The 17,173-nt window shown below is 46.6% G+C and overlaps 1 protein-coding gene across 8 annotated transcripts in view; it reads left to right on the top strand.

Moving 5' to 3' along the window:
- LOC120947339 (microtubule-associated protein Jupiter) overlaps positions 1-17,173 on the top strand; it is a 112,899-nt gene that overhangs the window by 67,734 nt on the left and 27,992 nt on the right. For 2 of the 8 annotated variants that reach the window (XM_040362565.2, XM_049605288.1), the window contains exons 1-2: positions 6,247-6,365; positions 8,561-8,879. The exons of 1 other annotated variant lie outside the window; for it this stretch is intronic. In XM_040362565.2, coding sequence (XP_040218499.1) covers positions 8,818-8,879 — 62 coding nt within the window. In that variant the 5' untranslated portion in view covers positions 6,247-6,365; positions 8,561-8,817. 5 more of the 8 variants (XM_049605281.1, XM_049605282.1, XM_049605283.1 and 2 more) reach the window with 5 other exon arrangements.

The raw sequence follows: 17,173 nt of genomic DNA, 5'->3' as shown, positions 1-17,173 counted from the left end.
ATACAAGTAAACAAAGCAGAATTTGATAAAGCATTTATTTTACAAAGCAATATGTATGCAGCATAATCTTTAATTGTATCGGGACTAATTATAGTTACAATTAGCTTCCGATTCGTGCCTCGACGCAACGAGCAAACAACCAACGAGAGCAACGAGAAAGGGAGCTGACGGCGGTTTGATTATGAGGCGCACACATACCGATGCCTCAGCAAAAAGGCCCTTTCACCTGTCCCGTTTGATCCATTCTGCGGTACGTTTGGTCGTTCACCGGTGCCGCCCCTTCCCACCCCAACCCCACCAGTTGTGTTTGATCTTCTACAGCGATGTTCGGCACAAGCTGGAATTTATCTTTTTTTTGTTCCTTCCTTATAGAAAATGGTTGTCCACTCTGTCCAGGCAAATGCAATGCACCCATGAATCATCGGAAGAAAAATGTGAGGCGCACGTGTTTGTTGTGTTTTCCGGCGACGAGAAAAGAATCGTCGCTGCGCTTTGGCGCTTGTCATACCACAACAGCGCACACCATTGACAATTTGGTGAAAGGAGAGCTCTCTTCTGTTGTCGCCAGTGCTCTTGGTGATGAAATCAAAGCAAACGAGCAGATCCCTGGCCCTGGCAGTCACACGAGCCGAGAGCCGTGTGTAGTGGACGAGGTTTTGAATGAATGCATCTCTCGGCACTTGTTTGCGCGCCGGGCGGAAGGAACGCAAGATGGATTGGATTCAGCCCTCAGCGAATGACGTGTTAGTTTCCCTTTTCCTTTGGGGTTTTTTTTCGAAACACACTCCTAGATCTAAAAATAATAAAAACGAAAAAAGTGAAAGAGCATAAAGATGCCATGGGCTGGAGATTTTCCCTTTTTCTGATCAATAGCAACGTGTTGCATCATAGCCCGCTGGAGGTTGAACGATTGAAAAGGCTTTGCACAGTAGCATGTACAGGAAATTATGCACTATTTTGCAAATCCCGTACCGAAAAGTGTATTTGCATGTGTGTGTGTGTTTTCATCTGTGGCCGTTCTTGCTCGATTGGCGTTCCTCGCTTGGTATGGGGTAACATCACCTTTCACTTTTGCAACGAAATCAGTCGCAGCGGTAAATATTTTCCTTTTGGTCGGCCACACTATGGGGGGGGGGGGGGGGGGGGAACCGTTTGATTTAGGCTGGCAGGAATTTGGGCAGCTTTATTTTCGTACATCGTCTTCTCGAGCGCTCTCTCTACAGTGCTCGAGGATGACAAGCAAGTGGGATGAAATGCGTTTTGATGGAATGTTTGTCCGGTTGGGAATGCACCAGGGAGAGAGGCTTTCGAGATCAGTTTGGCTGTGGTCGGATAAATCTAATGACGGAGCTATTGTGCTGGAGAAAGGGTGCTTATTTGGAGTGTGGTGGATGTGGCAACATTTTATGGGCGACCTTGAAATTTCGATCTACGTTAGAGTTCAGTTTCACTTATGGGGAAATAATATCATTGAATGATTCTTCTGTGTGTGGAATAATTCCGTATAAATATTTTCGACTCCAAGCCTAGCGAGGAATACGCTACTTTCTCCCAACAATGTGTACTTTGGCCAAACGAACTAACCCGGAAGTGCACATATTTTCACTCGCAGTTTATGCACTTGCCTCGTCTTTTACTGTGTGTTTCAGTGTGATCTACCCTACACGAATGTAGCATAAATGTGTTTTGGGTGTTCTGAGATGTTTGCACCCTCGTAATAATACGTCCCGCGGATCATGTTTCGGACGTGATGACATAATGAAAACAACGAACTCCGTTCAGAAAAACAGCCGCGAAATGATTGTCAATGTTAACAAGATTTTGTTTTTTGTGGTCTATGAGTTTTGTAGAACATGGCAGAGTGAAAGAAAACAAAACATTCCCTGAAGGATGTAAGAAGCCGGCGGAGGAGAAAACACCCACTGCATCCACTGGAAGGTACCAGCGGTAAACTACGAGAAACTCTTCATCGAACGTCACACGACTCGCACACGGACGGAGCCGAGCCGCCGTTCCATCGTGTTTTGCGGTGCTTCTATAAATCATAAAACATCTCATGTGTGGAAATAAATATAATGATGAAATGAAGCAAGTGAGAAGAAGCCTCGAAAAAAGAGCAATGGCAGCAGTAAGGAATCACGCTCATAGATCCCCTCCATTCCTCATCATTGGCCGTTATGTGTGATGAAGGTTGGTGTTGCGGTGAAATGCAGAGGTTTGCAAAAACTCTGAAAAAGAAGTTCCAAAACCGCTACCATCGATGCAATCGGGCTTTTTCTTCGATGCGAATCGGGGAAGAGCAGTGGTACAGAATGAAAGCATGCGAGTGGAATATTGGTGGAAAATTTGCCAAAGTTTGTGTGTGTGTGTGAATCGAGCTTTTGGCCGGGAGAAAATGTGTCGAAAGAGGGTAAAGAAAGATGAGTCAGGCCACAAACGCGACCAAGCGAGCAGCAGCGCGCACACCTGGTGGACTCCTCCGCCGGGGTTGATTTTTCCTTGCCACGAGGGATGCGGCGGCAGCTCTTGTTGCTTTTATTTCGGGCTTCGGTTGGGATGCTTCACCGACCCGGGCAGAAGCGCCGTTAATGCCACCGCTAAGCCTTCGCATTACCGGCAGCGGGATTTGGGTCTGCTGTGCGGCGGATGTCGGTTGTGTTCTTTTTCCCTCCCGTTCGCTTCCATCGCGAAACTGCTGCTGCCGGTGCGGCTGACTTTTGCGTTGGTTCCGCTCACACGGCCGCCACATACGGTGTTTTCACGTACGGTGTTTGGATGGATGAGCTTGTGTCGGTGTATGTGTGTGTGTGTGTACGCTCAGTACACTTTTTGTTTGGTTTTGATGCTTCTAATGCCCAGCGCTGCTTACTTCCGAGCTTGAAGTACAACCAACTCGACAAAGCAAACGGTACAGTTGACGTCGATCGCACCAGACCAGACTCCGGAGCGACGACTCCGATTTTCGAACGGTCGTGATTTTCGTCGACCCAATTTTGTGGCGCAGATTCAATCGATGATGTTCCGACGATTGATGGGTGGGATGGAGTGTGGTGTGGATTTGAAGGAGTGATGCTGGCTCGTGGATTGTCCAGCCCATTCCCAAACGATTCGGTGGACGGATCCACACTGCCGGAAATCGATAAACGGAAAGTGAAGACTCTAGTGGTGGGCCCCTTTTATTTCACCCCTTTTCCCAAGAGCACTTTCGGACACTTTCGATCGATGGAAGAAGTTTTCGTATGTTGATTGCTTTAGGGGGACACTACTGAAAGAGAGTTGAGGGTTTTCGTAACGGAGGAAAATTTGCAGATTGCCACTTGAAAGCACCGAAAGCATCGAGCAGGCAGAGTCTCGCTCATCATCCTCATTATCGTACAGGAACAGGTGCTCCAGACGACGAAAAATAACATTTACCGTAGGAGCGCTTCAAGCAGGCCCATGAACTAATGGGTAGATTACAAAGGGGGACAACTTTTGCATGAAGTATGAGTCTCATCTTGCACTCCAACGTGTCATGTCCGGCGGGCTCTTGCGTTCGCGACCTCTTGACGGGGCCGGCTCTGGTATAAAAGGTAGGAATGTGTATTGTGATTGTTTTCAAACAAAACGAAACACTCACTGAAACATCAAGGTGGCTGGTTCATCAATGAAAGGGAAAATATCTTTTCGGAGTTTCTCGATCGTGTCACGTACGGGGTACAGGGATGAATGGGTAATGTTTTGAGAGACGCTTGAAATAAGCACACCAAGCGTTATGACGCCAAGTTATGTTGTTTTTGTTTGTAAGGTGTGTGTCTGTGTTCAACTGATTTTTTTGGTATATTTGCGAAATCTGGCTTTTTGCTTCATTGGCGTCAAACGTTAATTTGTCTCACAGTGCAGACAATGCGCAACTGCTCTGTGAAGGTAGCGTTCAACACACAAATAGCTAAACAATCTTAAAAAACGTGTCCGTTACGCACAATTCAAAGTCACTGACAACAAGGGTGCGAAAAGACGATAATTTTTGCACACATGCTCATGTCGCCGTGTCGCGAACGATTGAGCCGGAAAACGAATGCAACGCATCAAATCACGCGCGTCACCTGGCGCGGCGCGTCAACAGTCAGAGCCAATAAAATGTCATTTACCCTCCCCCACTAAACTATCGCATAGTAGAACGGTCAGAACAAGAACCTTGCGTTGGTGCAATGGCTGAATGCACTCGCCGATCGTGGTTGTGTCGGAATTGTCTGCGAACGCACGCGGGGCAACGGGTGACTTTGGTTGGTGGTTGGTGGTGATTAGAAGGGCAAAAGGAAGAATATCGGCGTAACAAACCAATAGAAAAAAGGCGAGACTTTCCGCTCGGTTGGGCAACCACCGCAAGCAAGCCAAAGCCAGGAATGGGGAGATGGTTGGGTGGGGAAGGCAGTCAAAGACAGACAAAGGCCCATTGAACCAAGACATCGGACAAGGAGAGGAACAAAACGGCTGTATCGGCGGTGGGCTGTGGTTTACGGTGGATTAGAGCGAATCGAACGCGTGGTGGTGTGGAGTACGGGAAGGAATTTCTGGTACAAACCGTGGCCCGTGTCATAAAACTGTAGAACTAATTTTTGCCCATCACGCTCCACGGTTTCCGGCTGGAGGGAGGGCGTTCAAACAGGGTGGTGTTGTTCGGATTGATTTACGCAAATGACATCAAACGTCGTCGTCGAACGCGAATGGGCACAATTGAAGACGAGCTTCTTCTTGTTGCCCATTGTTTTGATGGGTCTGAGAAAAGGCCCTAAGAACGGCATCTAGTCGTCGTTTGGGGTGTGGGGTGTATGATGTATTAAATGCTAAACCTTCACCCGACGGATCGATGTCAGTAGAACACTGAGGATAGATTACTACACAGCGTGTTCGCTGCGATATTTCCTGCCCGGAAAAAAGGTGTACAGGCAAACGAAAGACACTCATAATCCCGGCTTACGGTGACGGGTCTGTCATCATGTTGGAAATAAAAATTAAATCCACTGTTTCGATTCGAAAATCCAAAACGCTTAGCTGCATAAAAGCACCACCACCCTCGCCGCCGCGCACCGGGCAGTGGAAATCGAAAATCGTACCGTCAGATATTTTGATAGACGTCGGCTTAAGACGGCTTGCGCGACGACGCGGCGGTGCACAAGGGATGGAAATAAACAAATAAAATAATAAAAATACAGCTGACTGCTGCCAGACACGGTCAAGATTTGTGTAGCTGCCTTTCTCTCGCCACTCTCTGGGAAGTGTTTTGCTCCTAGCATTGGATGGAATACTTCTGGTGGTGTCTCTCTTTCTGTGCCGTTTTCTATGCGAGAAAAACTAGCTTTATAGTGAGCGGGAAGCAACATTAGTGGAGACTGTGATTTTATGCTGCGAGTGGTTGGACGGTGAGTTCCATGCGTACACTGTAAAATATTTCTGCTGTCACAAGAAAGTAAATTTGTTTTATTTACTTGTTTGAATTGAATGAAATTACAATAAATTTATCAAATTATTTCAATTTACCGAATCATTTTGAGTATTTCAAACATTCAAAATTACATCTAATTAAATTATTTTAATGGTGTGATTTGGTGCACTATAACATAACTAAATTGAAAAGCTTTGACTTATTGTGATGTCTTGTTTTAGTGCACAATTTGTATAGTTCCTTAGACACTTACATGTCTTTGCTTAAAACCACACAATATTGTTTACTACCACACGCTTTTCTAATGCTCTCCGTGGTGAGTGAAGCCGTGAGTTCTATGTTGTAGCATAGCTTTTCGCTCACGGTAACCCTTCTCCATGCTATGCTACAAGATCCACCGTTGTTCGAGTATGCTGAGCAGGAAAACACAAGAGAGAAGGGAGAGAAAGTGACTATTTTCATGAGAGCATGGTTAATCCGCGAAGGTTTTTGTTAGCATCGCCACTACAAATTCCGATGGGGTGGGGTTTTCGATTCACGAGCTAGTTGTACTGAGAAGACTTCACTGGAGAGACTGTATTGAAAGAGAGTTGTACTACAGCTTGGAATAGTTTTCCACCGCGTACGTTGGACCTGAGCGCACCGGCTAGTTAAAATGCTCTCTCGCGCATGCTGCTCACTGCTCTCATTCCTTTACAGCGAGTTTTCCGTCGTTGCCGGTGCTCTGATTTTCCGGTAGAGACACAAATCTCTCCCCAAACGCGCCTGGCTAGCGGGGAGGCGGACCGATGTTCACCCACCGTGTGGTCGCTCTCTCTCTCGTTCAATCTATGCTGCACTTTCCTGTGGGGTTGGATGGGCCCCATATAAAATGCCGCCAGCACCGTAAATAAAACCTTAGTCCATACTCCAGCCTCGTACCGTGCGCATTCGTACAGTGGTGGGTTTCTTGCGGTGGTTCATTTGTGTCTGGTGTTTGTTGTTGTCGTTGTTGTCTGTTCACATTCCGCCCTAGTGCAGACACGCGGCATTCGTGGAGTGCATCGGTGTGCCTACTACGGTTCTACGATTTTTCGTCCGTGGGTTTTTGTGTGCGCGCAGAACATTTTCCTAACAACTTACCGGGGGGTTGGGGCTTCTGCAACAGTGGCGCTATTCGTGTGCTTATGCCTATTTGCCTCTACCCCACTCCAATGAACACGAGCGAGAGTGTTGTGTCTGTGTGTGTGCGTGTTTTTCTGGTGCATAATATCCTTGCAAACGGCGGGACCTAGCCCTGAAGCAATGTGAAGGACTGCCACTTAGCGAAACTGGCTAGACAGTTGGACCTCTCGCCGAGCGCGCCCGTCTGGCAGCTCGCCCAAAGTCGCGGGATTAAGCAGCGTTGTTTGTGGATTGAATGAAAATTGTTTTCGCTACCCTTCTTTGGTGTGGCGTTTTTTGTCTGTGCAAAGTGCAAAAAAAAACCAACATGCAGAAAAGGGAAACGTTTTGTTTGCTTCCTTTAGAACCTGGGGTAAACTCCTGTGCGGGCGAACTGAGAATCGCAAGACATTTAGGACAATGAACTATGCCTGTGCACGGGTGCATGCGGTGTGGAACGATAATGGTTGAAAGAATTACGACCGGGAAAACAGGCTCTAGCCAGTGTTGTTGGTGACGGAGCAGTGAAAATGAAGCAGTGAATGAAAACGTGGCAGTGTTTTCGTGCTAAGAGAAGCGCCCAGTGGGATCAACCAAATCGAAAAGGACATAAACATTGATAGTTTTCTGTTGTCTCGTCTCACAATTACGGACTCTGTGAGCAGAAGTGGCACTAGGTTAAATTGGAAACGGGTTTTTTTTTTTGAGAATCGTTTTTCGGCAGACTTCTGAAGTTAAATATTGTCGCTTAAAGTTAAAAGAAATTACTTTCTTCCTTGATTATTGCTTTCTTGCATAAAACATGACCGTGAAATAATTACGATTTTTTATTGATCGAACAAACTGACGTCCCTCGTCTGCTTCCACAAAGACTCGTCTCGTATACTTTGGCACGTTCTTTACGTGTTATCAGATTCGCAGCATCCATAACCTTCACCAATGCAGTTCACATTGAGATAGTAGTTCGGTGGAGAGAGAGAGATGCCACACTTGCTGCTGACGTCACAGCTCAGATGATCCAGAAGCTCTTCCAGAAATGTGACCGTTCATTAGCAGCGGGTGGATGTCGAGCAAGCTTAAAGCTTCTTTCCCCATCCTGACGGAAGCGAGTATGCTTTTCTCGCTTTCACTTTCACATCCTGATCCTTTTGCCATCATGTTCCTGTGCACTGTAAAATCCACCATGTTTGTTCTTTTCTCTCCATTTGTGCACCATTTCCATGAGCTGCCTTTGGGAGCCATCGGAGTTCCGCTTTTGCGCGTTGCGAGCGTTGCGTTATCTCTTTTACGAAGCGTTCTGCAGCATCTTTCTCTGTCCGCACCGCTCTGGATGGATTCATTCATCGACCATCGGTATGTCGCATGTCGCTTGTTTTTGTACCGAGTCGTTTTCCTTCCCCAAGGGTATCCTGCTTGCGGCTACTCCCTCCCGTGCCCTGGCGATTGCTCGGTCGCATGGTTGCACGATGACTCACTGCGGCATTCCTGGCGGAAAACGCACACCAATACTCGCAAAGCATGGTTGTGTTTGGATGCTGGCAGACGATGCTCCATCTCGTTTCGTTGGTATCGATTTCGGGGGAGCTTTTGTTTGTGGAACTAACACTGTGTGGCAGCTCCAAGTCTTGCTGTAAATCTGTGGTGGGGTGTCCCGGAGGCCTGTGTTCCGTTGTCCCGCCACCGATGAGCTGGCTCGTAAAAACACAGAATGATGGAGAAGACTGCAGGAGCACGAATGTAGCACACACACACACACACACATACGGACGAAGCAGGGACTTGATTTTCCTCGTTCAGTTGACAGTTGTCTACGGAAAGATGCTTAGCTTGGTTCGCCATTTTGCTTTAGCTCTGTTTAAGATATTCTAAGTAGTGAGGAAAAGTCTGCCGAAAAAGAGTATTTGCTTTTAGGGCTATCTTAAGCTTGCAAAAGTAACTTCAATTCATTGTTTGTTTGTCTGAATTCTTTCTCCCTCGGAAAAAAACAATCAGTCTTCAGTGTTTTAAGCGTTATCTTTATCAATTGCAAAGCAGCTGACAAAAAAAAAACCGATCCGTACCAGTGTGGAAGCAGCTGCATTCACGCAAACCGCGTGCAACAGTGTGATAATCAGTGAGCTTTTGTGTGTGTGTGCGCGCTTTCCGTTTGATTTTATTTCGTTGCGTTTTGTCTTGCTGACGTACCTGCCGTTAGTCGCCTTTTACTTCCCACTTCTGTACCAGAACCAGCCAGCAAAAAATCAGATAAAATGGCCACATACGCCGCATTCAAGCACGTCGAGCTGTACAATGTTGGAAACACGAAGAAAAGGTAAGATAATGATGGAGAGTGTGTGTGAGAAAGTGACTATTTCGCGAGCGATAACACGTTGAGCATATTTGCATGGCTTCCGTATGAAATGGGGAATGTTGTTTTTGCCCTCGAAATTCGTGATGTTTCCGGAACATTAGAACCAGCAGCAGACTTAATTCGTCATAATGTTCTGTACGGATATTGGCCAAACCATAAAGCATTCCGGGAAAAATAAGTAGGTGTACTTTCTTTTTCCACGCACCCCGTCGTCATATTTTTGCTGGACTGGCTGGACTGTGGTTGGTTCCAAAATATATTGTTGTGCGTGGCAAGTCGTTGGGGTTTCGATCGTGTGGGCCAAAAGGGTCGGCAATGGAATAAAACGATGTGAACCAGCCAGCTGACTGACCTTGGCGCTTAATTTGAGTTTTATGTTGATAGAACAGTTGATCCTAATCCTTCGCTCGTTTAATCCCTTTTTTTCTGGGTGGGGTGGTGACCCACTCAGACATTATTCTAGGCAACACTGTGCCAACAGAAGCGTTGGCGAGCATTGGAGGAGGTTCGTTTGGGGCTCATAATAATTTAGGAAGCATGTACCGCTCGAGAAAGCGAATTAGAATTGCGTCTAGGTGAAGTCATACCACCCAATCCATATCCTCGCTGTTCGGAAATTGGGGCCAAGGAAGCGTGTGTATTATAGGGAGTGCAGCTTTCCTCTGCTCCGTCGCTTCTGTGGTGTTGGTGATGGTTCGGCGAATAAATTAATTTGCTATGCAGCATAATGTCGCATGCTTTTCCACCGCCGCAGAAGACGCATAAATGGGTTTGATTTGGACGTGCACCAGCGTGGTCAGTTGTCCGGGCGCCGCCCGATTCCCGATTGCCATTCGAACCGCTGGGAAACATGGTGGTGTTGATTTTATTTATCTGAGTTTTATCGCAAAAGTACTATTTTCCTCCCTCTCGCGGATAAATAGTGCTGGTGTTGAAACAAAACACACAAAAATGTAGAACAGAAAGGGATACTTGCCGTGTGCCGTGTGGTCCTTGCGGGAATGTTGGTGGCGGTGCTATGGACGACCGAAGCTGGGTTAAGGGCATCGGCTAGTCGTTAAATGTTGCGCCGAGGAATGTGGAAGCCCAAATTACTCAGACGAATTGTGTTTTTTTTTGCTTATGGATGGTTCCTTGCAACGCCACGCCGTTTGGTCGATTGCCCATTTATTTGTTCTTTTACACATCTTATTCTTATCATCGTTAGCTAGACTCGCAAAGGTAAACTCGTCAAGAACGGATTAACGAATGGACGGCATGGAAAGCAGAACCAAACGATCGATTTTCCTGCTCTGTAGGCAATCGATTTCGTTTGGAAAAAAGCTATTGGTTTCATGTAAGATTTGGAGGATTCCAAAGCACAAATGGTAAAGTGGAACGTTGAATAGTGTCATGGCCGTATTTTAATGTAAGTTTGAAATAGATACCAAAGAAGTAGTTGTTTTTAGAATGTAAATGTACTACAAAAGAAGTATGTTACAGCTTGTGAAACTGTTTTAATGTCAAAACAAAAATCAATGAACCTAATTTCGACTGACCCACTTCAAAAATGATAATGGGAGTAACCAATCTGCGCAGTGTTAAAATAGAGTCCTGTTAAATGCTTATGTTTAGTTGCTTTCTAAACCCAGACATGCATTACACGAAAATTTCTCCACTGCGCTCAAATTTGACCCTCGGTAATGTTGTCTTCTCTCTCGCCACCGCTGCTGCTGCTCTCGGGAGAAGACCGTTGCAGTAATTCGGTGATAAATTATTAATTTCTCGATTATTATTGCACCGGCTGCTGTCCGTCCGTACAGCACCACCGTAGAGCGAAATGCGCCAAGTGCCCAAGTATGGGCAAGCACATCCATATTTACCGAACCATATTTCAGCCCATGGAGCGTTGAACACAATCTATAACAACGGAAAGGGGGGCACGGGCGCAGATTGCGGCATATATAAAATCAACCTAAGCTGTACTTTATGTGTGTTTTCCGCCCTTCCTCTCTACCATCTGCCCCTTGTCAGGGGTGTGTTTGTCGGCACGCTCTACGCACACGGTGTGTGTGTGTGTATGTGGTATGCTGCTGCCCATCACGGTCAGTGGCGCCTCCCTTTTTCGCGGCCAAAAGCGGGGAGGCCGTACAATTTCGGGCGCACGTACACGCAGAGACCGGTGTCCGGAAAATATAGGCAACCGGCGCACAGCATTGAGGCAGCAGCATGAATCGCTCACGTCATATGTTGCCCCGGCTGACGGACGACTAAACGGTGGTTTACTTTTTAGCCTCTATCGCCGGAGAAAGTGGTGCAGTTTTACAAACAAAGGACAGCAGGCGGGCACGGGAAGAGGGGTGGGGTGCTCCAGTTGGTCGGTGCATGTTGCAGCGGGAGAGAAAATGAGTCAAGCCGCATATGCTGTGTGCCCGCCTGGGTGGGTGGATGGAACCGCTGTGTTAGCTCCCGATGTTCTTTTGTGCAACTGTTACCGTTTTTTTGTGCAGCCAAAGTGTAGAGCGAAGAACGATTTCATGGCACGAATCCGTGAAAGGAAAACAATCCGTTTTTCGTGACATGTTTTCCCTGCGAATAATCGTAAGCAAACGGACACGTGTACGCGAGCTGGCTTATCAAATATTGGCCCAGGAAAGTCTACATATGCCGACATATAAGAAAGTGCTGTAGTGAAACTAGTTGGCTTCATGTGCAGCACTGGCAGATACGAACGTGTCTGAAGGGTTTATGTTGTTTCACTTTTCAATCACGCCGCGGTTCCCGTCTGCTGCCCAGACGTGGCGTACTGCTGATGCAGCGGAAGAAACCATTAATTCATTCCCTTTCGATTAACGGCGGCCCTTTATTGTATGTCGACATAGTAGTAGTGTACGCATGCAGAAAGAAAATTAGCCAGCAAATAGATGTGTGATGTTGAAAATACTTAACCATCGTTGTTTTTATTGGTGTTGCCCATTCAATGTTGCTAGCATAATTGAATCTAAGATGCGTAAGGTTTACTTAATTAGCAGCTATTAATTGTTGGCGAGCTTTCATGTGGAGAAAGTAGCATTTCTTTGCTTATTGAACTGTTTTTGTTCAATACACAATATTCAAAATTTTATTTAAAAAATAGAAAGACGTGATACCTGCCATGAATATCCGAAATATGATCGCCACATATTCCTCCACATATACGTTCCATTAGCAGTTCCGGTTGAGCCACGGTTGAGCTGTAGGTGAGAAGAGAAAAAAATCCGCCAAATTCAAGCCGCCCCGTTCAATGACACCGAAATGTGGCAATGATCCATGGCAGTGGGCTTGCCTGGCTCGTGTGCCCCATTTATCATAGATTTGCTCTATTTTTTCCCTACCGCCTTACATACTGCTCTGCAGCATTGACGTTCACGGCAGCGGTGTATGTGTGTGTGTGCGCGGGGCCAGAAGGGGAATAAAGAATCGGGAACAGATTCCGCCAATTACAGATAATTACAAATGAAAGGCTGCTGCATTTTCGGAAGCTCGTGCGCTCGAGCCACACTGACACCGGCAGAGTACGTGTGTGTGTGTGGGGTGGATGTGACTGCCCCTGGTTGGCAGGTGATCACCGGAAGTGGACGATTTCGGTTCCGCATCTCTGCTCCCTTTTTTTGCTGTAGCTGCTGTGGAGACGTGTCGTTGACCACGGCAACATTTCATTTGGGAGAGCAGCACGACGAGACGAGCAGTGGGACAGCAATAAAAACGGTTTTCCTCGTCCAAATGCGAACATTGTAGCCGCCATCACACACGTTCATTAACAGTGAGCTTTCGACAAGCACTTTGTCGGAACACCGCAGTCGCAAGTTGTAATACAAAAAAGAAGGAGTTGAATTCATCATAGATGTGTTATGAGCTTTTAATTTGCCTACCAGCACACATTTGCTGACTCAGTTTTCGTGATAAACAGTTACTTTCGGAGTGTCTTTTTTAATAGTTTTCTTGGAGGAGAACACGGGAAGAGTGTAATGAGTGCGCATAGATTTTTTATGCAAATGCGTTTACACACTCCAACTGTGATGTATATTGGGCCGCTGGCACAGCGGAGGCAGTCACTCTTGGGGCTCTATTATTCTTCTACCAGCGACGATTTGGATGCAAAGTCTACGGACACGTGGAGCAGAGAAATCATTTCTGTAATGAATAATTAAAATCATACATTACAAACATGCTGCTGCTAGTTGTAATTCTGTTACAGCAGCGAACGTTTATAGCCACACATGCAGGGACCGTGGTTCTTTCTTGCCGTTCGTACTTGCACGTATGTCTCGTACGTGGCTAGTACAATTAATTATTGTTTGTATTTATTGGAGGAAGAAGAATTCCCCCCAAAGTTCCGTTTGCTACGTGAATTTCACCGGCGGGATTGCACTTGAGCGTGTCCACCGTGTGTGTGTTCCATCAACCTGTAAAGCTCTCGTCACCACGGGTGTCTGCTCCACCACAATGGCTACTCATTGCCGACCGCAACCTACAAAGGCTAACGGTTCAGCGCACCCATATTTCACGGATTAGCTTTATTTCTTATGGTGATGTTTATCATATCTTTCTTTAGCCGGAGCAAAATGACTGGTAAAAGATTTGTGAAAAGCGTAAAATTAAGTTACCCTTGGACGAGGAACACATGTCGGGTCCTCGGGAAGCAGTGAAAGTGTTACCGTTACCCTTAGGGACGCCATATAAATTTGGAAAGCAAAGTCAAAAAAGTCAAAATATTGCAGTAGAAATTCAATTCACCTGTATCTATGCAAATGGCGCTCAAGTCTAATCTTCGTTGTTTGGTTTCTTTTCTTCTCTCTCTCTCTCTTTTAGGTAAGTGTGCACACACTAACGACCTATGCGATCGGTCGTTTCCTTCCGGTGAGCAGTCCGGGGCAGGGCCCATTTCAATAAAAGTTGTGCGCCCATTTATCTTTCCCGACAAGCGACAGGCGCATTCAAAACAGCTTCAACCAGGACCAAGCAATAGAGTGCGCGAGGCAGGAAAATCAACAAAATCCGGACAAATTACTTGCGACTGTCAAAACTTCCACCACCTATCTTCTCTCATGATCATGCTACCGACGGACCGTTGCTGGCCGTTGGTTGATTCCAACAAAACGAAGTGGGAATGATCGCGCTTTAATCGTCGTGACTCGAAGCTCCGGACGTTAGCGGCGGCGATGTGATTTGGGTTTGAAACTGTCGTGGAAACTACCGTTTCCTCACCTGACGACAATGATGTGTCCAGCACAACACCGGCAAAAGCCCTTTTCTCTGAGATCATGCAGCCCTGATGGGGTTGGATCTTTTAATCTCGAGCGATCGGGGAAGTAACAAACAGAGCGGAGTCTCCTATCCGGGCTGCAATGTCCAGATAACTGCAGCACTTTTGTATCCATTTGTTTGTTTGTATCCTAACGAAGCATCGCGCTCTTGCTGGAGCAAATGGACCCGTTGGGTTGTTGTGGTCTCTGGCAAGTTGGATGATTGGGCTTAGGAATTGTGCCCTTGGGCGATGCAGCACGATGAATCGGTTTGTAAACCGCATAGAAGCACAGGAAGTCCGTTGTCGGATCTTGTTGCTGCTGCTGCTGCTGCTGCTGCTACTGATGTGTTGTAATTAGGTGTCCAAGGTGCTAGAAAGTTGTTGGAATTTAAATGCACTTTAGAGGGAACAAAGTAGGTGAAAAAAGAGTTTAATGACTAGTACGATCGCTTAGGAACATCCTAGTTCGGTTTCAGAGTTGCTCGTGTTTTGGTGTAGATTAATTTGGGTATCCTCTATTTTAATGTCCCTACTGTCACGCACTGTCCCAGACATTAACACAATCCGAAGGGAGCATCTTCGAGAGTGAGCATCTTCACGACAAACGGTCGAGGTACCGCTATTTTGCTCCAATTCATCAAATTGTAAAATAGAACCCGACCATCGTGTTGCTGCAATAAAAGAATGTATTGTGCGTTGCTTCGGGGCGGAAAAGAGCATTGAAACTAGACAACCGTGGTTGCTGTCTCGTGCGGTTAGTTCAAACCATTTGCCCGGTGAATGTTTTCAATCTGTCAGAAATTCAATGAACTAAAACCCGAAGCCCCTCCGATCGGGTGACAGCTGATGGTGTAGCGATTAAGTGTGCCGGTCCATGTTGCAACGGTTCGAACTTTAATTTAATTAAATTATCCCAACACGATCCAATCCGGCCGCCACGAACCGAGCGGCGGTAGAGCAATGTACGGCCTTTGCAAGCGAAACGGCAATCGTCATTACACAGCTGCCCCTAATTAGTTAGTGCTCCCGTGCAGTGACAGTTCGGTACAGCAAATGTCCATAAGCCGCAGGGACAGGCAGCGTTCGGTCTGGCCGCGCACTGGGTCGGCTGGTGCGATCAATCATATTTTTCACGCTCTCTTACCGTTGATGCGTCGAATGTTTCGGGCCACTTTCACCCGTTCTGAGGCGGTCGGGTTGGTTTGCTACAAACTGATTTTACAAAAAGGAGAACGATCACTGTTCGCCCCTTGCCTATCTGCCGCGAAAGATATCTGTGTGGGTCGGTGAATGATGACAATGCTACCGGGCTGTGTGTATGGCTGCTTGAAGGGAAAGAGTAACTTATGGTAATGCCGAGCGACTCCCTAATGGATGCAACACTTACCAACAACTACTGGCTTGTCCCTATTACAAACTTCCTAGGCGCGTGGGCATTGGGTAAATTGAAATTTTGACAGTTTTCCTAACACGTTTGAAAAACGATGGCACAAGCCGGGTATAAATCTTCACACCTTCCGTGAGTAGGTCCGATCGAACCGCGAAAGCCGATAGTTGGGGAGGCGGACGTCAATTTTACACGCTGCCGGGGAAGTGCGCTATTCAATGAGCTTCAGTTAAACATGTTCATCTTGTGTAGATTGTAGTGCCGGAGAGCGTGATCGGTAGTAAACGATAAACGGAATGATCCTTTCATTTTCCTATTTGCGGTCTCGCTTCCGCACACTCTGGACGGTCGTAAAAGTTGGTCGTGTGTCGGTAATGAAGTTGGCTGTCGATTATCATACGCCTGCAACATGAAAGCCCGATGCGAAGGGGAGGCTGGGTGTAACCGAAAAACATTAATCATAAGTTAGAAAAGAGCTTTTGCTTCTTGTAATGCACTCGGCGTGCACTATTGGCATGCAATGGCAGACACAGACGGGAGCTGGCGAACCGACTCTTTGAGCTTTGGTTGGAACGGAAGCCGGGGGAAGACTACTTGTCCAGGGCAGCTCTACCAACCAACCCACACGGTCACCACTCTGTAAGCAACATCGAAACTTTCCACGTGCTCTCTTCAATGTGTGCGGTGTATTTTTCGTGCACCAATGCACATTGCTGCTGCCAACTCGACATGCCGCGGTCGAAGAGGAAGCCGAACGGGGAACAGTGAAAAGGGAAATCATAATTCTGGACAGGGCAGTATATGGGTGTGCGATTGAAGATAGAAACGCCCAGTGAAAATATGTGTTCGTGTGTGCGTTGGAAATTTTACTGTAAGGGAAAATTGATCACGTGAATGGGTGAAGCTGTAGATTACCCGCCGTGTGCATGCCTTGAACAAAAAGCAGGTGGTCTCGCACTAATGCAACCGATTCAGATAAAACGGGCTGACCTTAATGAACCAATTTTAGCTGTGTAGCTTTGTAGCATTATCAAAAGATCGATTAACGCGCAACGAATACTTGCTATTGGCGGTGTCTGTGAGCTAGATATTAGCATAGTTTTTTTTAATGCTTTCTTTTATTGGGCCTTCCGATACAACGACTCAATCTTTCGGTGAGAAATGAGTCGTCTGATAAAAGCTAGCAATTTGATATTGATTCACCCTCGATTCAGGTTTCACACCACAAACTAATCGCCTCTGTCATCCGCACAGAAACGATGAAGCTGTTGTGTGTCCCCCATAGGAGGATATAGCTTAATTAACGAAAAGTCCGTAATCAAACCGGGTTGCATCGTTCGGTTCGCGCTTCTGCGCTCCGAGGCCGGCTAACGATCATGCCCATAGCACATGGGAATGCAGGGAATCTGTTCGAACTCATCCATCACACGTTTCAAGCACACACACGCACGTGAAACCCCCCAAAGGTAGTAAAACAACATATAATTTTATCATCAAAAATCAGGCTCTATAAATTCTCTTTCCTGGTCTAGGGCCGGAGTTGTCGGCCGGACAAACCTGTTTGAGGCAATAAGCACAGGCACCCAAATTGTAGTAGATCAA

The sequence above is a fragment of the Anopheles coluzzii genome, chromosome 2 (assembly GCF_943734685.1).
Source record: "Anopheles coluzzii chromosome 2, AcolN3, whole genome shotgun sequence".
Taxonomy (NCBI): domain Eukaryota; kingdom Metazoa; phylum Arthropoda; class Insecta; order Diptera; family Culicidae; genus Anopheles; species Anopheles coluzzii.
This window is presented reverse-complemented; position numbering and strand designations above follow the sequence as displayed.